Here is a 21,155-nt window from a genome sequence, read left to right on the forward strand (position 1 = left end):
TTTTTCTATCTTTTCCTCTTTCTATCTCTTTCCAGTATTTTTCTCCTTTCCTTTCCTCTTACTTTAATACTCCTTTCTTCTTTCCGTTTCTAGTAATTTTTTTTCCTTTCCTTTCATTTATTTATTTCCCTTCAGTCACCTTTTCCTGCCTTTTCCTCTTTCTATCTCTTTTCAGTATTTTCTCCTTTCCTTTCCTCTTACATTAATACTCTTTTCTTCTTTCTCTTTCTATTAATTTCTTCTTCCTTCCCTTTCATTTATTTATTTACCTTCAGTAACCTTCTCTTTCTCTCCCTCAATCACCCTTCAACTCTTTCGCACCCTAATACAACAACCTTATTTCAGTATTCATAATTTCTTCTTCCTTCCCTTTCGTTAATTTCTTTTCCTTCAGTAACCTTGTCTTTCTCTCCCTCAATCACCCTTCAACCCTTTCGCACCCTCATCCAACACTCTTAGTTCATTGTTCATAAGAGGGCCTCACTGTACGCCTCTTCTCTTTCTTCTATCTTTATCCATTCATCTTTATCCCTTTGCTTTCTTTATATTATTTCCTCAATATTACAGTGACTACCCTATCTCTTCTTGCGTAATGTTTGTTCTCATCTCCTCTCTCCACTTCTCATACATACACACATACTATTTGCACTCTTTTTCATTTTCTATCTACCCTTTCTTCTTCTTCTCCCTTACACCACCCCTTCCCTCCACCACACCTCCCTTCCATCACCCCTCCCTTCCACCTCTCCCCCCCTTCCCTCCACCGCTCCTCCTGTACCTTCCATCGACCCCTTCCCGTTCCCTCTACCACCAGCGCGAAAATCTTGGCATCATTATTATTTACTGTCCGAGGGGCGTATTTGGAAGAGCTGGGCCATTTTTTTCAAGCGGGACATATTGGGAGGAGTGTAGGCAGATAGGAATGAGGAAGTGCCAAAGAGGGAAGAGGAGGAGGAGGAGGAGGAGGAGAGGGTGTGGAGAAAGGAGAGGCGGAAAGGTGTGGAGAAAAGGAGGAGAGTTAACTGTAGTATTGAAGGCGTAGAAAGAAAAGCGTGTGTGTTTGTGTGTGTTGGGGGTCCGTGTGTGTGTGGGGGGGGGGGAGGGGGGGAGAGGATTTAAGTGTGTGTGGGGGGGGAGGGGGCAGGGTATAAGAGGGTATAAGTGTGTAGGGGGGGGGTCCGTGTGTGTGTGTGTGTGTGTGTGTGTGTGTGTTCTCTCCAAAGCTAAGACCATTAAACTCTCAACGCAGGAAGATGAACGGACGACCTTTGAACATTACCTCGTTGAAGCCTTTGATTTAATACACACATACAAAGAATATTAACTCAAGCACTAACCCTTGGCGCACTCTTAAGCCTTTATGTGTTGTCTGACTAATATGCTAGGCCAATAAAACTAATGTAAAACTAATACTAAATCAAACATGAAAACTGAAATAAATAAAAAATCAGATAAAATTAACGACAAATTAAACACAGTGATAATAAACCTCGTACCTTCAAAATAATATAATGATTTTTTTAGTATAATAAGCGAACACTAATATCGTCTGGTTTCCCTTTTCCCACCTCCCAATCTTTCCTCCTTTTGTTCAATATCTTCGTTGCACTTCATTTCCTTCCCTCTTTTCTTTATTTTCTTTTACCTTTCCACTTTTCTCTTCCTAATACTAATACCGATACTAATACTAAAAAGAACGTAAGGAGTCTACAAGAGGCCAAATGGTCTATACAAGGCAGCTCCTGTAATCCTAACCCCACCTTACTTCACTATCCATGAATTTATCCAACCTCTTCTTGAATGTATCTATGGTATTGGCACCCACAACATGACTGTCAAGCCTGTTCCATTCATCCACCAGTCTGTTTGTGAACCAATTCTTGCCTATGTCTTTGCTGAATCGGAATTTGTCTAGCTTGAGACCATTGCTACGTGTTCTACCTGTTTTTTTATTACAAATACTAATACTAAAACCGAAAAAACTCACACTTAACTTTAAATAACTCGAATAAAAAAGAAAACTGATACAAAAAGATGAAAATAAACTGAGACCTCTGGAATAAAAGTAGAAATAGATACAAAAAAATGAAATGAAACTATAAATAACGCAAATAAGAGCAGATGATAGAATAAAAACTCGAAAAAAATAGAAAACTGATACAAAAAGATGAAAATAAACTGAGACCGCTTGAATAAAAGTAGAAATAGATACAAAAAAATGAAATGAAACTATAAATAACGCAAATAAGAGCAGATGATAGAATAAAAACTCGAAAAAAATAGAAAACTGATACAAAAAATGAAAATATACTGAAACCACTGGAATAAAAGTAGAAATAGATACAAAAAAATGAAATGAAACTATAAATAACTCAAATAAAAGCAGAAGACAGCAACCAAACACAGAAAAGAACCTAAAACCACTAATATAAAAGAAAAAATAGAAACAACAATCATAAACCTAATTCCTAGAGATCACTATAATGACTTAGGCTGAAGGCACGTCATCCGGAGAGGAGAGTTAATTAAGGACAAGCACGCAGGTGACAGAGAGCCACCTGTAAACTGTCAACAGGCAGAACAGATGGCGTCACCCCTGCCCCCTTACCCCCTTCCTCCCCTCCCCCCCTTCCCCTCCAAGCCCCTGTCGCCTGCTTGGAAGGGTGTGACGCGACCATGACACATTCCTTCTCCTCCTTAATTCCCTCCTCCTCTACCTCTCCATCTTACCTCCTCCTCCTCCTCCTCCTCCGGGACCTTCTTTCTCTCCCGTCGTCGTGGAATAAAAGAAGGGTGGAAAAAATATTAGGGTGTTGAAATGGAAGAAATAATTGGAAAGCGAAAGAGGAAAGAGGAAAAGTCACGGATAACGAAAAGAGGGAATGAGATGGAGTGAAAAAATAAACTTAACGGAGGAAGAAAGACAAAGAGGTTGGGAAAAGGGAACTGGATGATAAAAGGGAAGACATCAAGTAAAGGAAAGCAATAGAGAAGAGTAGGAGAGAGATACGTTAGAGAAAAGTAAGAGATGGAAAGAAATAAAGTGGAATAAATTGTAATGATGAGGTTGGGAAAAGGGAACTGGTTGATAAAAAGGGAAGACATCAAGTAAAGGAAAGCAATAGAGAAGAGAAGGAGAGAGATACGTTAGACAAAAGTAAGAGATGGAAAGAAATAAAGTGGAATAAATTGTAATGATGAGGTTGTGAAAAGGGAACTGGTTGATAAAAAGGGAAGAAATTAAGTGAAAGGAAGCAAACGAGATGGTAGGAGAACAAAAAGAAATACAGTGAGAGAGAAAAACGTTATAGAACAGTGAGGAAAAGATATAAAGAGGAATAAACTGTAATGAAGAGGTTGGGAAAAGGGAACTGAATGATAAAAAAGAAGAAAATAAGTTAAGGGAAGCATAAGAAGTGGTAGGAGAAGAAAGAGAAATACATTAAGTGAGAGAGAGAGAAACATTAGAGAAAAGTAGAAGGAAAGAAATAAAGTGAATTAAATTGTAATGAAGAAGTTGTAAAAGGGGAACTGAATGATTAAAGGGGAGAAATTAAGTAAAGGGAAGCATTAGAGATGGTAGGAGAAGAAAAAGAAATACAACAGGTGAGAGAAAAACGTTAGAGAAAAGTAGAAGGAAAGAAAAAAGGTGAAATAAACTGTAATGAAAAGGTTGGGAAATGGGAACTAAATGATGAATGGAAAGATATTAAGTAAAGGAAAGCATTAGAGAAAAGTAGAGGACGAAAGAGAAATAGAGTAAGTGAGAGAAAAAGCGTTAGAGAAAAGTAGAAGGAAAGAAATAGAGTGGAATAAACTGTAATGAAGAGGTTGGGAAAAGGGAACTAAATGATGAATGGGAAGAAATTAAGTAAAGGAAAGCATTAGAGAAAAGTAGAGGACGAAAGAGAAATAGAGAAAAAGCGTTAGAAAAAAGTAGAAGGAAAGAAATAGAGTGAAATAAATTGGAATGAAAAGAAGAAGGAAGTGAAAAAGAAACAAAGAGAAGCAGATGATAAAATTAAACTCCCTCAACTAAAAAAAAAAAAGTACTGAATCAGAAAAGAAAAAGGAAACGAAAAAAAAAAATTACGAGAAGAATAAGAATAAAGAAAACAGACAGATAACAGACGTGACCTTATACAAAAAAAAAAAAAAAAACCTTCGCCGTAACAAAATAACGACCGAACCGGCTTTTGGGGGATGATAAAAAATATGAATTCTTCTAAAAGGTGATAAATTACAGGTGTCAGGAAGGATTTGGATACGTGTGTGTGTGTGTGTGTGTGTGTGTGTGTGTGTGTGTGTGTGTGTGTGTGTGTGTGTGTGTGTGCGTGTGCTTCAGATACGTGTCGTCCATGTAATATATTCTGTCTCACCAAATAAAAGAAAAAAATATGAAAAGCAATCCAAATTCTTTTTCAGCTTGACTTAAGGAATGCAGCAATGGGAGGAGGAGGGAGGAAGGTGAAGGGTTGAAAGGGGATGAAAAAGAGGAAGAAGAGGAAAGGGGAGAGGTGGCGGGTAGTGGAAAATGGAAAGAAGAGGAAGGGGAAGAGCCAGACAGGAATGGAAAAGGAAGGGAAAGGGAAGGGGAATAGCCTGACAGGAATGGAAATAGGAAGGAGGAGGGAAGGGGGAGGAGGAGATGTGAGGCTGCCTTGACCATTTCCAGTTCGTCACCCTCAGAGAGAAAGAGAGAGAGATGAGGAGGATGGGTGGGGAGGAGGAGGAGCAGGAGGGGAAGGAGGGAGGGGATATTAAAGGTATAATCAAAGGTTTGAGGTGGGGATGGCAAGGTGGGTGAGGTGGGTGAGAGGGGAGGAGAGGGGGCACGAGAGAGTAAGGAAAGGGGAGAGAAGGTGGGAATGGGAATGGAAGAGGAAGGGAGGAAATGTTAGGAGGGGAAAAGAAAGGGAGGGCAGGAAAAAAGAGGAGGAGAAAGAGTGTGGAGGGGAAGAAAGAAAAGGGGAGGAGAGGGGAAGATGGGAAAGGAAGGAGAGGAGAAGAAAGATGAGGAGAAGAGGAAAGGAAGGGGAGGGGAGGGAAGATAGGGAAGATGGGAAAGGAAGGAGAATGGAGGAAATAGGAGGGGAAGAGGGGAGATGAAGGGACCAAATGGGAGATAGGAAGAAATGAGAAGAGAAGAGAAGAGAAAATAAGAGATGAACAGAAAATAAATAAAGAGAAAAGAAAAGAGAAGAAATAAGAATAAAGAACAAAAGAGAAAAACAGAAGGAAAAATAAAGAGAGGAGAAGAGAAGATAAGAAAAGAGATGAAATAGAAAAATAAAATAGAAAAGAAGAGGGAGGGGACGAAAATAGCGATGCATGTGGGCGGGAAAGGGTGGAGGTGGAGAAGGAGGGTGGAGGCGTTCGGTGGAGGAGGTGGAGGAGGAGGGGCAGGGAAGGAGGAGGGGGGAGGGGAGGGAGGAGCGTGGGTGAGTCAACCTCCCCCGAACAAGGTCGAGGCGAAGGACCCTAAAAGGAGATGAGTAGCGAGTGTGTGTGTGTGTGTGTGTGTGTGTGTGTGTGTGTGTGTGTGTGTGTGTGTGTGTGTGTGTGTGTGTGTGTTTGAGAGAGAAAGAACGAACGAAAGAGAGAAAGAAAGAAAGAATGAATGAATGAAGGAATGAATTAATGAAAAGGAAGAATGAAAGAAAGAAAGAAGGAAGGAAGGAAGGAAAGAATGAATGAATGAAAAGAAAGAAAGGAAGAAAAAAGGAAAGAAAGAAAGAAAGAAAGAAAGAAAGAAAGGAAGGAAGAGAGGGAAGGGAAAAAAAGGCATATTGAAAGAAAGAAAGAAAAATTAAGAAAACGAGAGAGAGAGAGAGAGAGAGAGAGAGAGCGTGTGGCTTGACATCCGGGTTGACTCTCAGAATACACACACACACACACACACACACACACACATTTTACTCAAAGTGACCAAAAAACGCATCGCTTGCATTCCGCGTCAATCCACAAGCACGCTTTTCTTAACTACTTTTCCTTCTTGGACCAAATCAACGAAACTGGGTTAACAAAATAAGCGAGGTTGTACGATATGTCGACGCTAAATTGAAATCCATCCAGACGCACAGAACATAAAGAAAAACACGAAAGATAAAGGAGTAAAAAGTAGTGTTGCTGATTATTTGGGCGTTTGGTCTTGGCGCCGCAGTTGCAGGGTCATGTGGCGCCTGACGAGTAAAAAGTATGAGTGTGTGTTTTAAGTATGAAAAGTGTAACAAGACTAGAATATAGATGAATAAGTGTAGATTGAACATTGCGAGCACTACACTAACACCTATGTCTGTATATCAAGCCTGAGGTCAGAGAATGGGTATCAAATGTAGCGACTTAGAGTGTGGAATATAAGTATATAAGTATAAATGTCGAGCCCCACCCTAACACCTCTGTCTCCATATCAGGTGTAAGTTGAAGGTATAAAGATTGTATATGGAAAGTGTAACAAAACTGATGTGTAGAATATAAGTGTAGAATCTACGTAACAGGTTCTATACTAGCCCTTCCATATATATTCAAGGTATGGATTGAAGGTATTATAGAAGTGTAAGTGTGACAAAGAGTATGATGAAAGAGTATGGAATGTGTAACCAGCCTTTGAGTTTATGATGTGAGAGTGTAGAAGTGTAAGTCCTCTTTTTTTCCTCTTATTTCCTCTTATTTCCTCTTTTTTCCTATTTTTTCCTCATTTTTCTCTTTTTCCCTCTTATTTTTCTTTTTTCCTCTTATTTCCTCTTATTTCCTCCTTTTCCTCTTTTACCCTCTTTTTTTCCTGTTATTTTCCTCTTTTTCCTTCTTTTTCCTCTTATTTTCCTTTTTCCTTCTTTTTCCTCTTATTTCCCTCTTTTTTCCTTTTATTTCCTCTATTTTTCCTCTTTTTCCCTCTTATTTCCTCTTTTTTTCCTCTTATTTCCTCTTATTTCCTCTTTTTTCCTCTTATTTTCCTCTTTTCTCCTCTTTTTTTGCCTTCACCGTCCTTGTCTTCTCGTATCCAAATCTATTCCAGGTGCAAATTAAAGATATAAGGACCATAGGTGTAACGAAGAGAGTATATGAAAGGTGTAGTTGGAAAGTTTCGTTTAGTCGGCGCAACATCTGTGGTCATATCCGGAGAGAGAAAGAAGGGGAAGGAATTATATGAGAAGGGAACAGATACCAGGAGACGGGACACAACCCCCGATTAATACCTGGTACCCATTCACTGCTGGGTGGACAGGGGCGTAGGGTATCGGAAAAGCCGCCCAAATTTTTCCACTCCGCCCGGTATGAGAGGCGTAACAAGCCGTAGATTTTATGATGAGAGCGTGTAGTAGTGTAAGTTAAGGGCGCCTCACTCCCTCCCTAACATGCTGTCTCTTCTACTCCCTCAGGTCGTGGTGGGAATCGTCCTGGGTGTCGTGGGTGTGGGCGTGGAGGGGTACAGCCGCACGCCCACTCAGTACCACATCCAAACTGACGAAGGACCCGACAGATACTTCAGGTAAGCTATTGTGTACCTGTGTGTGTGTTTACCGGTGTGTGTTTACCTGTGTGTGTGTGTGTGTGTGTGTGTGTGTGTGTGTGTGTGTTTACGTGTGTGTTTACCTGTGTGTGTTTACCTGTGTGTGTGTACCTGTGTGTGCAAACCTGTGTGTGTGTACCTGTGTGTGCGAACCTGTGTGTGTGTACCTGTGTGTGTTTACCTGTGTGTGTTTACCAGTGTGTGTTTACCTGGCTGTGTGTACCTGTGAGTGTGTTCCTTTATGTGTGAGTAACTGTTTGTGTGTATGTTCGTTTCTCTCTTTCTTTTTTCCTTTGCTCCATTTTGTTTTCTTCCACAAGTTATTCAGATCATGTTCCTCTCTCACTCCTTCTCTCCCTTCCTCTCCCTTCTTCTCCTCCACCCCTCCCTCTAAACAGCACCCTTCCTCTCCACTCCCACGCCCATGACCTTCCCTCCCTTCCTCCCTCCCTCCCTCTTATGGCCATCTATAAAACGTCATTCACCCCTTCCTTCAGCCTCCTCCTCCTCCTCTTCTTCCTCTTCTTCTTCATCTTCTTCTTCCCTTATTGGTTCTCCTCCCCTTCGGCTCTTCTAATTTCCGTGTTTCCTGTTTGCCTTATGAAGAATTGCACTTATTTTTTTTTTCTCTGTCTCTCTCTTCTTTTTTTTTCTCTTCCCCTCCCTTCGCTCTCATCTTCTTTTCTCCTCTCCTCTTACATCTTCCCTTCACCTCTCTTCTCTTTACTTTACTTTTTTTTTCTATTTATTTTCTCTTCTCTTGTTTATATAAATTTTTCTCCTTTTTTCTCTTCATTTCTCTTCCATTATCTTCTTTTCTCTTGCTTCTTCTTCTCTTCTCTTCTCTCCTTTCCTCTCCTCTCCTCTCCTCTCCTCTCCTCTCCTCTCCTCTCCTCTCTCTCTCTCTCTCTCTCTCTCTCTCTCTCTCTCTCTCTCTCTCTCTCTCTCTCTCTCTCTCTCTCTCCACGTTGACCTGAGAGCCGCCCACACAACAGGTCTTGACGCCACTTGGTCAATGCATGGGCGGCAGGCACCGTTGGGAAGGCGGAATCTAGGGCGGGAGTTATTTATTAGTGTAACTGCACAGGCCACACTAAATAGGTCGCGGGCGGGTACATATATTCTTGAAGTTTTCCACGCTTATTTTTTTTTCTTTTCTCTCTCCCAGTAATTACACCTGCATTCCCTAAAAAGGCGAAGAGTACGAGGAGACTTGAGCAAAGTATATAAATGGATGAAGGGCTTTAATAAGGGGGATATCAATAAGCCCCTGATGGTAAGAGAGCTGGGTAGGACACGTAGTAATGGGTTTAAACAGGACAAATTCAGATTCAACACGGACATAGGCAAAAATTGGTTTACTGAAAGAGTGGCAGATGAGTGGAACAGGCTTGGCAGTCATGTGGTGAGCGACAACACGATATCTATATTAAAAAATAGATTAGATAAATTCATGGACGGTGATGTTAGGTGGGGTTAGGTTCACAGGAGCTGCCTTGTACAGACCCACCAACCTCTTGCAAACTCCTTACGTTCTGATGTTCTTATGTTCTTGTGTTCTTATATTCTCTCTCTCTCTCTCTCTCTCTCTCTCTCTCTCTCTCTCTCTCTCTCTCTCTCTCTCTCTCTCTCTCTCTCTCTCTCTCTTTTTTGTTATCGCTGTTTCTGTTTATCGCCGCCTCCTCTTCTTCTTCTTATTATTATTATTCTTATTCTTCTTCCTCGTTCGTTACCCTGATTTTTTAGCCTACTACTGTTTGTTTTAATTCTCTCTCTCTCTCTCTCTCTCTCTCTCTCTCTCTCTCTCTCTCTCTCTCTCTCTAATCGTCTTTAACCCGTACTGGTCTCATTTCCCGTTCCACTTTCCATTACTTTATCTCAGTCATGTCTCTCCTCCTCCTCCTCCTCCTCCTCCTCGCCCTCCTCCTCTTCTTCCTCCTCCTCCTCCTCCTCCCCCCATCAGACGGCGCCTTTACCTCTTCCTTCAATACCCCCATTACCTGACCATCTCCGCCTCCTCCTCCTCCTCCTCCTCCTTCTCAGCTGCCTCCTCTTATTTCCTCCCTCCTCTTCTGTCCCTCCCGCCTGCTACGCTGCATTAACCTCTCATCCTCCTCCTCCTCCTCCTCCTCTTCCACCTTCTTGTACGTGCTCTCCTTGTCTCCTTGCTCCTCCCGCCCTTGCTTCGGGCCTGGAGGAGGAGAAAGAAGAAGAAGAAGAGGAGGAGGAGGAGGAGGAGAAGGAGGAGGAGGACGCCCACCCTTACCTCGGTACCAAGCTGTCGCCGCCCTCCGTAAAATCGGGGAGGGCGTCTCTCTCTCTCTCTCTCTCTCTCTCTCTCTCGCCGGCAAGTCGCTCTGTCACGTTCTTTTCTCAATGTTTTTCTTCCTCGTGTTTGTCTTTTTCTTTTGTCGCAGTCTTGGCTAATGGTTTTCTTTCTCTTTTTCTCTTTGTTTTTTTCTTTTTTCTCTTTTCGTTTTTTTTTATTTCGTTTCGTGTATTTGAAATTTGTCTTATGTTTGCTTCTTCATCCTCTTCTTCTTCTTCTTGTTCTTGTTCTTCTTGTTCTTGTTCTTCTTGTTCTTGTTCTTGTTCTTGTTCTTCTTCTTCTTCTGCTTTTAAATTCTTTCTCTTTTTTTTATTTTTTCATCTTCAAAATTATTTTCCTCTTTATTTTATTTTAGTTGTTTTTTCCCCTTTTTTCCTCTTTTTCCCTCTTTTGTCCTCTTTTTTTCCTTTTTTCCTCTTTTCCTCTTATTTTCCTCTTGTTTTCCTCTTTTTTCCTTTTTTCCTCTTTTTTCCTCTTTTTTCCTCTTTTTCCTTTTTTCCTCTTTTTCCTCTTTTTTCCTCTTTTTTCCTCTTTTTTTCCTTTTTTCCTTCATCATCCTTATTTTCTTCCTTGTTATTTATCTTTTTCTTTTTTATCCACTTATTTCTTTGTTATTTTTTCATCATTATCTTTTTCTTTCTTTATGGTCTTCTTCTTCTTCTCCCTCGTTCGTTACCCTGATTTTTTAGCCTACTACTGTTTGTTTTAATTCTCTCTCTCTCTCTCTCTCTCTCTCTCTCTCTCTCTCTCTCTCTCTCTCTCTCTCTCTCTCTCTCTCTCTCTCTCTCTCTCTCTTTATCCTCTGTTATCGCTGTTTCTCTTTATCGCCGCCTCTTCTTCACTCCCTTCGCCTCCCTTTGTTTACTTTCTCTCTCTTTTTTTCTCTTTTATTTTCCTTTCTTTTCTTGTCGTTTTATCCTTTGTCTCCCGTTCTTTATCTTTTGCGCTTGCTTGCTTGTCATTCCCCTTTCTCTCTCCTCCTCTTCCTCCTCTTCCTCCTCTTCCCCTTTCTTTTTTTTATCTCGTTCTCTTCTTCCTCTTTATCCTCCTCCAACTTTTCTTACAACTCCTATTTTGCTTCTTCCTTCAACTCCTCTTCCTCTTCCTCCTCCTCTTCCTCCTCCTTTTATTTTTTTATTCTTCTACTCTTCCTCTTTATCCTCTTCCTCCTTTCCTTCTAACTCCTTCTTCTTCCTCTTCTTCCTCTTCTTCTTCCTCCTCCTATTTTTTTTATTCTTTTACTCTTCTTCCTTTTCTTCCAACTTCTCCTCTTCTCCCTCTTCTTCCTCCTCTCCTCTTAGTCCTCTTCCTCTTCCTCCTCCTTCTCATTATACTCCTCCTCCTCTTCCTCTTCCTCTTTTTTTCTTTTACTCTTCCGTTTTATCTTTTCTTCCAACTTCTCTTCTCCCTCTTCTTCCTCCTCTCCTCTTAGTCCTCTTCCTCCTCCTTCTCATTATACTCCTCCTCCTCTTCCTCTTCCTCATTTTTTCTTTTACTCTTCCGTTTTATCTGTTCTTCCAACTCCTCTTCCTCCTACTCTTCTTCTTTATTATCTTCCTCTTCCTCTCTTCCTCTTCCTCCTCCGCCTCCGGTCCCTCATTCTTTTCCCACTTTTTTTTCTTCTTTTTTTTTCTCTCCGCTACATCTTCCTCGCCCTTCTCCTCCTCCTCCTCCTCCTCCTCCTCCTCCTCCTACACACTCCTGCGGCATATCCTTTACCGTATCATTTTTTCCTTCCCTTCCTACCCATCTTCCTCTTCCTCCTCCTCCTCCTCCTCCTTCTTCCTCATGACTAAAATGGATTCAAATACCCGTTACCTCCCCCCCTTTCTTCCTTTCCCTTCGGTTTTCCCTTCCTATACGTCTTCTTTCCTCCCCCCTCCATCTCCCTTCCCCCCTCACCTACCCCCCCCCCTTACCTGCCCCTCCTACCTACCTGTCCTGTCCGCCCCCTTCCTAATTCCTTTTCTTCCAACTCCTTTTCTTTCTCATCTTTCTCTTTTCCTCCTTCTTCATCATTCTTCTATTTCTCTGTCCCTCCTCCTCCTCCTCCTCCTCCTCTAGGCGTGACCGTCCTCAGGTGTAACATAATTATCTCACCTGGATGACCGTCCCGCCACCTTAATGAGCTAATACATCACGCTTACCCTTCGAGTCATAGGGTACGGTTACTTTTTTTACACATACGCACATACACACACACACACACACACACACATATACATACATTCACACATTCATACATACATACACACACACATGCACTCTTGGGCCAGGTGATGTGTGGTTGGCGGGTAGAATAACAGGACTAATTTAGAAAGATGAGGATGAGGATTGGAAGAAAAGACCTCATCATATTAGTGTTTCCTTTTTCTTCTCCTCCTCCTCCTCCTCCTTCTCCTTCTCCTCCTCTCTACTCCTCGTTCTTTCCCTCATCATACTCCCCATGCTCTTTGTTTTTTCGAGTAATATTTGTTCTCACAGTTCTTGCATCAGCAAGGTAATATAACACCATAACCACACGCCAACACCCTCTTTCAGTTTCCATACATACACGACCCAGTACAGGAAGAAGCGCGGTAAATTTTCAGATTAGGACCCAACTCACACTGGTGGACGAGACTATTTTTTTCTGGTAGTTTTCGGTGTGCTATAAAATACTCTGCTAACTGTTTCTGTCGCGAATCATCAAATCACTAAAAACCAGAAGCGCCACCTACACTCTCCAACCACACCCAGCCACACCTCTGCAAAGCCTGCCTCACCTCTCCTAACCGAGCTTCACCTTACCTGCACCAGCGTCACCTCACCTAACCCAACAGCCACGTCACTTAAACCAACAGTCCCGCATAATGCCCTCTTCCAGGCTCTAAAGTTGTACACAGATCCAGCCTGACGTAACTTTGCCTAGTCTTACCTAAGCTAACAACTCCTCCTTATCTGGCATATTAGTCTAACGCAGTTTTTCAGGTTACACCCACACACAGACCCAACACAACGTAAGCTAGCCTAAGATTTAGTCCAACGCTGCTCTTCAGTTTCCAGGTATGCTCAGACCAGCGTTGCCAAAATATCATACGCATCCCATTGCCTTTTCGTAGTTTCTGACAGATTTATTGCGAAAATGAAAGAAAACCATCACTATTTAACATTTTCAGCGATAACTTTAATTTTCGATAGTTACTTGTAAAGGTACGAGAGTTTTAGGCCTGAAAATGATAAAAATACGATGTTCAGAGTACGACAGTTTGGCATCGCTGACTCAGACCCAATCTAACCTGACCTAGCCTAACATTACCTAACCTATTTAACCTAACCACACCTCTTCGGCTGAATTAACCTAACGCATTCCTTCGGGTTCCAGGCACATACAAACCCAATTTATCCTAGCATAGCATCACTCCTTTTTTTATTTTCCTGTCCCTCATTTTAATATCTCTTATCTTTTTTCCTCTTCTTTCTTCTCTTTTCTTCTCTCTTCTCTTCTCTCCTCTCTAACCTTACCTAGTCTCTCTCTCGTAACCTAACGCTGTCCTTCAGGTTACAAACATACACTAGCCCAGCCTCTCGTAATCTAGTCTTTTATCACCTAACCTCTCCTCCTTGGCTGCCCTAACCTAACCCCTCTTCCAGGTTCCAGACACACTAACCCAGCCTCTCGTAACCTAGTCTTTCATCACCTAACCTCTCCTCCTTGGCTGCCCTAACCTAACCCCGTCTTCCAGGTTCCAGACACACTAACCCAGCCTCTCGTAACCTAGTCTTTCATCACCTAACCTCTCCTCCTTGGCTGCCCTAACCTAACCCCTCTTCCAGGTTCCAGACACACTAACCCAGCCTCTCGTAACCTAGTCTTTTATCACCTAACCTCTCCTTGGCTCCCCTAACTTAACGCCGTCTTCCAGGTTCCAGACGTACACGGGCCAGTACCGGAAGGAAAAACGGCTGGACGACGGCACAGTGTTCGGAACCTACGGCTGGGTGGACGCCACGGGTCTGCTGCGGCTCTACGACTACATCGCGGACAAGGCCGGCTACCGCATCGTCAGGACCCGGCAGCTCATGGTACCCAAGGTTGACCCCGCGGCGTACCAGCACCTCGCGGACCGCCAGCCCTGGAACCCGAATTACCGACCCAAGGGACAGCAACAGACGCAGCAGACAAACCAGATTCAGCAGCCAAGTCAGCCAGTCCAGCAACAACAGCGACCGTGGCAGCAGACTCAGCAGAGGCCATGGCAGACTCAGCACCAGAAACAGCAGCAGCAGAGGCCGTGGCAGCAGACCCAGCAACCGACAACAACCACCACGACGCCTAGCCAATCCACGACAGGTAAGGTTAAGGCTGCGTCCCTCCAGGTCTAGGTAGTGACAGCCGTGGAGGAGGGAGCGTCTGGAGAGCACTCGGCCCTCCCTTCCCGTAAGCTTTGTGCCGCGCCCTTTGTATGCAGTGACAGCAATGGCGGGAAAGGCGTCTAGCGGGAGTCCCTAGCCTTCCTGTGACCGTTTGTGCCGCCCCGGAGGTTACACTCGACCCTCGGCTTGACGTGAAGAGACATAGTGTGGGGCATGAAGAGAGGAGAGGGAAGTAAAGAATGGAGAAAGAGTGAAGAGACGGGAAAGGAGAAATGGAGGAGGAGACATAGAGGAGATCATCAAGAGAGGAGAATGGAGTGAAGGATGGAGAATGGCAGGGAGGGAAGAGACAGGGTGAATCGAGAGGTTGCAAGGAGGGAAGAGAAGAGAGGAGAAATGGAAGGAGCACAGGGAGAGAAGAGAAGGGAAAGGAGATATGGAGGGAGGCTGGATAGGAATAGAATGGAAAGGGTGGATTTAGAGGACGCAGGGAGAAAAGAGAAGGGAAGGATGAATCTAGGGAGAGCAGTGAGGGAGAAGAGAGTGGAGGAAGACAAGAAGGGGAGGGAGGGAAAGGGGGACTGGAGAAAACAGGAAGGGAGAGAGAAAGGGTGAATGGAGGGGATGCAGGGAGGGAGAAAAAATGGAAAAAATGGAGGAAAGCAGAGAGAGAGAGAGAGAGAGAGAGAGAGAGAGAGAGAGAGAGAGAGAGAGAGAGAGAGAGAGAGAGAGTAAATGAAGGGAGACGAGGAGAGAGAAGAGAAAGGAAAGGAGGAAGGAAGAAAAGAATGGAGGAAGAAGAGGGAGAGGACGAAGGGAGGGAGGAAAAGAGACAGAAGGAATGGAGTGGAAGAAGCAGACGGTAAAGAAAAAGAAGACAAGGAAGCCCACCCATACATACACACACACACACACACACACACACACACACACACACACACACACACACGCAGTCTTGAGGCAGGTGATGAATGGTTGGTGGGCAGAATAACGACTAACTTAGCAAGATGAAGATGATGATTGGAAGAATAGACCTCATCATATCAGAATTTTCTTTTTCTTCTCTTCCTCCTCCTCCTCCCCCCGCTAACAAGACTAACACGGTGGTTCCTCAAAAAATGGGGCGCAGAATACCGGAGAATTTCACGCCGCAAATTACTATACGATCTCACCCACAGCAAGGAGGCGACGCGACATAACAGACTTGACCTCCACGACCCCTAACACCCCCCTCACCCCCCCCTTTACCCCCCCTCATCCACCCCCGTCACCCATTTCGTCACGCCCCCAGTCCCCCGCCGCGACGGATGACACACGAACATTCCACGCGTGCCTTTTTCTGTGTTTTTTTCTTTCTTGCACTTCATACCTTGAGTCCAGTACCCTTTCTCTCTCCCTCCCCTGCCTCCTCCCCCCCCTTCTCCTCTCCCCTGTGCTAACCCTGCCCCCCCTCCCCTACCAAGGAGTCCAGAGAGAGTCCTTGACCTCTACTTTCTCTGTACTTGTTCCTCCGTACTCTCTTTCGCTTCCTCAAACCTGCTTACCTTCTCCTTTCCTTTCTCTTTCTTTCTCCTCCCTTTCTTTCTCCTTTCCTTTCTCTTTCTTTCTCCTCCCTTTCTTTCTCCTTTCCTTTCTCTTTCTTTCTCCTCCCTTTCTTTCTCCTTTCCTTTCTCTTCCTTTCTCCTTTCCTTTCTCTTTCTTTCTCCTCCCTTTCTTTCTCCTTTCCTTTCTCTTTCTTTCTCCTCCCTTTCTTTCTCCTTTCCTTTCTCTTTCTTTCTCCTTTCTTTCTTCCTCCTCCTTTCTTCCTCTCTCCTTTCCTCTTTTCTTACTTCCTCCTTTCTTTCTTTCTCCTTTCCTTTCTCTTTCTTTCTCCTCCCTTTCATTTTCCTTTCCTTTCTCTTCCTTTCTCCTTTCCTTTCTCTTTCTTTCTCCTCCCTTTCTTTCTCCTTTCCTTTCTCTTTCTTTCTCCTCCCTTTCTTTCTCCTTTCCTTTCTCTTTCTTTCTCCTCCCTTTCATTCTCCTTTCCTTTCTCTTTCTTTCTCCTTCCTTTCTTTCTCCTTTCCTTTCTCTTTCTTTCTCCTCCCTTTCTTTCTGCCTCTAAACTTCATCTCCTTTCTATTTTCTTCCTGCTTACTCTTTCATACTCTCTCCATTTCCTCTAATCTCCTTATCTTCTCCTTTCCTTTCTCTTCCACTTCCTCTACACTTTATATCCTTACCCCTCTCTTCCCTCTCTCTCTCTTCCTCTCTCTTTCTTACACACACAAGTTATCCCTCCACTTCTTTCCCTTCCCTCACACACACACACAGACACACACACATAACACTAGCTGCATCTCCACTCCTCTGCATTTTCTTCAATCTCACATACACACATATATAACACAAGCTGTCACCCCACTCCTTTCCCTTCCCTTCCCTCCCCTCACACACACAGACACATAATACACAAGCTCCCCGTCCACTCCTCAAGGGCAAGACATCCCTATAGGTACACACACAGCAGCGCCCTGACCTTCACCTTCCTAACTAGTGGACAGAGGGCGCGCCGGTAGTAATTTAATGCCTGTTAGCGGCGACAAAGGTTAGCGCCACCCTCTCTTCTCGCTTCTCTTCTCGTCTCTTCTCTTCTTCTCTGTTTTTTTTTTATTTTCACCTCTTCTCTTCTCTTCTTTTTTCTTCTTTTCTCTTATTATTTATATTCTCTCTCTACCCTTCTCTTTTAATTCTTCCCTTCTCTTCTCTCCTCTCTTCTCTTTCTCTTCTCTTCGCTTCTCCTCCTCTCTCCTCTTACCATTTATGTTTTCTCTCTACCCTTCTCTTCCCTTCTCTCTTTTCTCTTCTCTTTCTCCTCTCTTCTCTTTCTCTTCTCTTCGCTTCTCCTCCTCTCTCCTCTCCTCTCTTCTCCTCTTCTCTTGAGCAGGACAAAAGGGGAGCGACACAGGACAAAGAAAAGAGGAGGAGAACGTGAGAAAACAAGCTGAAAGAAAGAGAATACAGGTGATAAACGAGACAGAGAGAGAGAGAGAGAGAGAGAGAGAGAGAGAGAGAGAGAGAGAGAGAGAGAGAGAGAGAGAGAGAGATGACCCACCGTGCCCTCCGTGGTTAGCCTGGGCCATCGTACGGTTCCCCCCACGCATGCAGTGACCCGAAGTCTGTTGGTAGTGGTGATGCCCAGGCCGGCCATAACGGGTGACCTATTTGGCAACGGAGAGGGAGAGAGATGGAGAGGGAGAGAGAGGAGGAGGAGGGAGAGAGAAGAAAAAATGCCGTGGAAAACATGTGGAAGAATATATTTAACAGGCTTCGACCTAGTGTGGGTTGCCCGGTTATGTAAAAAAAAAAAAAGAGAGAAAAAGAACGACTACAATTTTAAAGAGAGAGAGAGAGAGAGAGAGAGAGAGAGAGAGAGAGAGAGAGAGAGAGAGAGAGAGAGAGAGAGAACAAAAACTAGAACAAGAACAAGAACATGAAGAACAAGAAAAAGATTATAATGAGGAAACAAAAGGAATGAAGAAGACAAAGAAGAAAAAATGGAAATACAACGAAGAAAAAAGGAAGAAAATGAAAAAAAAGAAAAGAAAATATTGATTGTGCTAAAATAGTAAGGAAGGGAGAGAGAGAGAGAGAGAGAGAGAGAGAGAGAGAGAGAGAGAGAGAGAGAGAGAGAGAGAGAGAGAGAGAGAGAACAAAAACTAGAACAAGAACAAGAAGAACAAGAAAAACAAGATTATGCTGAGGAAACAAAATGAATGAAGAAGACAAAGAAGAAAAAATGGATATATAACGAAGAAGAAAATATGAGGAAAATGATAAAAAGAAAAGAAAAGAAGAAAATATTGATGGCGATGAAAAAGGAAGAAAGGGAGAGAGAACGAAAGAGAGAAACAGAGAAGAGAAAAACATAACCATGGAAAACATCATGAATATAATCACATGTACCCGCCCGCGACCTATTTAGCGAGGCCTCTGCAGTTACACGAATAAATAACTCCCGCCCAAGATTCCGCCTTCCCAACGGTGCCTGCCGCCCATGCATTGACCAAGTGGCGTCAAGACCTGTTGTGTGGGCGGCTCTCAGGTCAGCGTTAGCGGCGACCCACCTGGCACACGTGAGAGAGAGAGAGAGAGAGCAGCGGTTTTTTCTTATTAGGTTATCCCAAATTTAACCATCATGCACTCACCCACACGAAGATCTAACGCTGGTCGCAGTAATGACCTTCAAACACACACACACACACACACACACACACACACACACACACACACACACACACACCGAAAGAAAGGCAAACAAGGATGAAATCAGCGGAACAGTGAAGCAGCTCGGCCTCTGTTTGCCTGGGTTACAACACTTCTTACTTAACACACCGCAGGAGAACCAGGACGAGGAGGGAGAGAGAAAAGTAAAGAGGAGGAGGGAGAAGAGATAAAAGAGAGGATCAGGAGGAGGAGAAGGAGAAGGGAGTTAAGAGCGCATGGATAGAAAAGGGTTCAATAGTTTACCTGTACGTCTTTTTGTATCATTACCTGGTAACATGGTAGGCTAATGAGGTTTCACAGGTAAGGTTGGGCTTCTGAATGTGAGGTGAGTTATGATTTTGATGATGATGATGATAATAATGATAATAATGGTAATGATGATGTCGATGATAAGGATGATACAAGAGCTACATTTTACTATTTTTCATTACTGGTAGGATAGATAGATAGATAGATAGATAGAGACAGATAGATACATAGATACACAGATACGTAGATGGATAGATAAAGAGAAATAGAGATAGATAAATAAGAAGATATATTTTGATAGACATATTTTGATAGATAGATGGAGAGAGAGAGAGAGAGAGAGAGAGAGAGAGAGAGAGAGAGAGAGAGAGAGAGAGAGAGAGAGAGAGAGAGAGAGAGAGAGAGAGAGAGAGAGAGAGAGAGAGAGAGAGAGAGAGAGAGAGAGAGAGAAAAAAAAGGTCCCCCTAAAAATAGAAGAAAAAAAAGACTACCTCACCTCGTCCTTACAGGTAGCGCCGTTCAGCCCCACGACCCGGCGGACACCAGCGACCTGCCCGCCGGAGGTTCCTTCTCCATCAACTACGACCTGGGCAATCAGTTCCACGTGGAGAAGATCTTCGCGGACGGCAGGAAGGTCGGCAGGTGAGTCAAGGATCCTGTGGCGTCCTTCGGGAGGCCATCCTGTGTGGAGAAGAGTGTGAATGAGGGATATTTTCTTAAGCTTTTTGGTATTTACACACACACGCACACACATTTGATAAGCCTTGTAGAAGTTGTAGGGATTTCCATTGGTAGTTTCATGAGCCTGGTACTGGTAGTGAACTGAAGGTCCTATATTTAAACATTTCGGGGTCTCACACACACACACACACACACACACACACACACACACACACACACACACACACACACACACACACACACACACACACACACATTTGATAAGACTTTGGTAGAGGTTGTAGGGATTTCCATAGGTAGTTTTATGAGCCTGGTAGTGTGAATTTAAGGTCCTATTCTAAAACACATCGGGGTCTCATATACTCACACATTTGATAACGCTTTGGTAGAGGTTGTAGGGATTTCCATAGGTAGTTTCATGAGCCTGGTAGTGTGAATTTAAGGTCCTATTCTTAAACATTTCGTGGTCTCATTCACACACTTTTGTAGGAGTTGCGGGGCTTTCCATTGGTACGCCTATGACCCTTGTGGTAGTTTGGCAAAGCTTCTCTATCATGAACGTGAAAAAGCACTCATGAGAACCAGACAAATCTCCTCTTTGACCTTTGAAAATAATTGATGTGAAAGGCGGAAGCGTCTGATAATATGACTTAATCAGTATCAGTAAACACGTTGTCTTTGCTCTCTTAATAGTGTGTGAGATTGCGTAAGAGATGTCGCTGTTTATCTTCCAGTGACGTCAAGATTAACTTAACTCATTCTCCCATATTACAAGTCATGCTCTCCCTTCCTAGACCATCCCCTTGAGATCAGCTTCACCAGTTTCAACATCCCAGACCCCGATCCTTCGTATGAATCACCCCTATAAAGAATAACGTGGTGCAAATAGACCATGATGAAAGTAAATGAAAGTACGGTATGTGGACTTTCATGCAGGCAAAATAATAGCTAGAAACAGCATACTAATCATCTCTCAGTAATAGCATGGGATAAACAGATCAAGATAAAAGTAAATACAGGTAAATGGACGCATGGCAAGTGGAATTTCATGAAGGTAAAAAAGAGAATCAAAAGCCACCGTTGATTTCTTTGTTAATAATCACATACATCATTTAATACGGCCGATTGTCTTACTCATATAGTCCAGAAAAGGAAAGTTTCGTTTAGTCGGCGCAACATCTGTCATATGCCGGAGAGAGACAGGAGGGGGAAGGAATTATAGAAGGGAACAGATCGCAGGAGACGGGACACAACCCCCCGATTAATGCCTGGTACCCATTCACTGCTGGGCGGACATGGGAGTAGGGTATCGGAACATATAGTCAAGATCATGTAGAGAGAAGTAATGAGAGCAAAACCAGCAGTAAACATGCTTGATCTGCTCCATGGGTTGTGTTTAAGCTTGAGTAATAGTTGATCCCGCGGTCCAGTGAAATCAGCCTTGTAAAAAGTGAACCTCAGCTCATTCTCTCACATATAAGTTCTTCCTGAGTGGAGAGGAGGAATGAGGGTGATTGCTTGAGTTAACACGCTGGCGATGCTCTGTTGTGTTTCTGGAGAGTGAATATGGCCGCGTTGCAACAGGTAAACACGCTGGCGATGCTGTGTTGTGTGTTTTTGGAGAGTGAATGTGGCCGCGTTGCAATAGATAAACGCGTTGCAAAAGATAGACACGCTGGCGATTCTTTATTGTTTAAGTTTGCCCCCGAAATTAACCTCTTTTCGTCTAAGCTTATCCTCCTCTGGCCTCTCGCTTTTTTTCTTTGT

The 21,155-nt window shown here is 43.5% G+C and overlaps 1 protein-coding gene and 1 long non-coding RNA gene across 4 annotated transcripts in view; one reads left to right on the forward strand and one right to left on the reverse strand.

The window, feature by feature from the left end:
• Window positions 1–19,328, reverse strand: part of LOC127010342 (uncharacterized) — a 46,640-nt gene extending 27,312 nt beyond the window's left edge. Inside the window, exon 1 of the long non-coding RNA XR_007763108.1 lies at window positions 19,204–19,328. This is a non-coding gene — a long non-coding RNA (uncharacterized LOC127010342). The remainder of the gene's footprint in view (window positions 1–19,203) is intronic.
• Window positions 1–21,155, forward strand: part of LOC127010340 (uncharacterized) — a 138,432-nt gene that overhangs the window by 114,125 nt on the left and 3,152 nt on the right. For 2 of the 3 annotated variants that reach the window (XM_050884276.1, XM_050884277.1), the window contains exons 3-5: window positions 7,380–7,489; window positions 13,745–14,172; window positions 19,217–19,349. In XM_050884276.1, the coding sequence (XP_050740233.1) occupies window positions 7,380–7,489; window positions 13,745–14,172; window positions 19,217–19,349 (671 nt within the window). Of the gene's footprint in view, window positions 1–7,355; window positions 7,490–13,744; window positions 14,173–19,216; window positions 19,350–21,155 lie in introns of those variants that run through there. The other variant, XM_050884275.1, reaches the window with a different exon arrangement.

The sequence above is a fragment of the Eriocheir sinensis genome, chromosome 43 (assembly GCF_024679095.1).
Source record: "Eriocheir sinensis breed Jianghai 21 chromosome 43, ASM2467909v1, whole genome shotgun sequence".
NCBI classification, from domain to species: Eukaryota; Metazoa; Arthropoda; class Malacostraca; order Decapoda; family Varunidae; genus Eriocheir; species Eriocheir sinensis.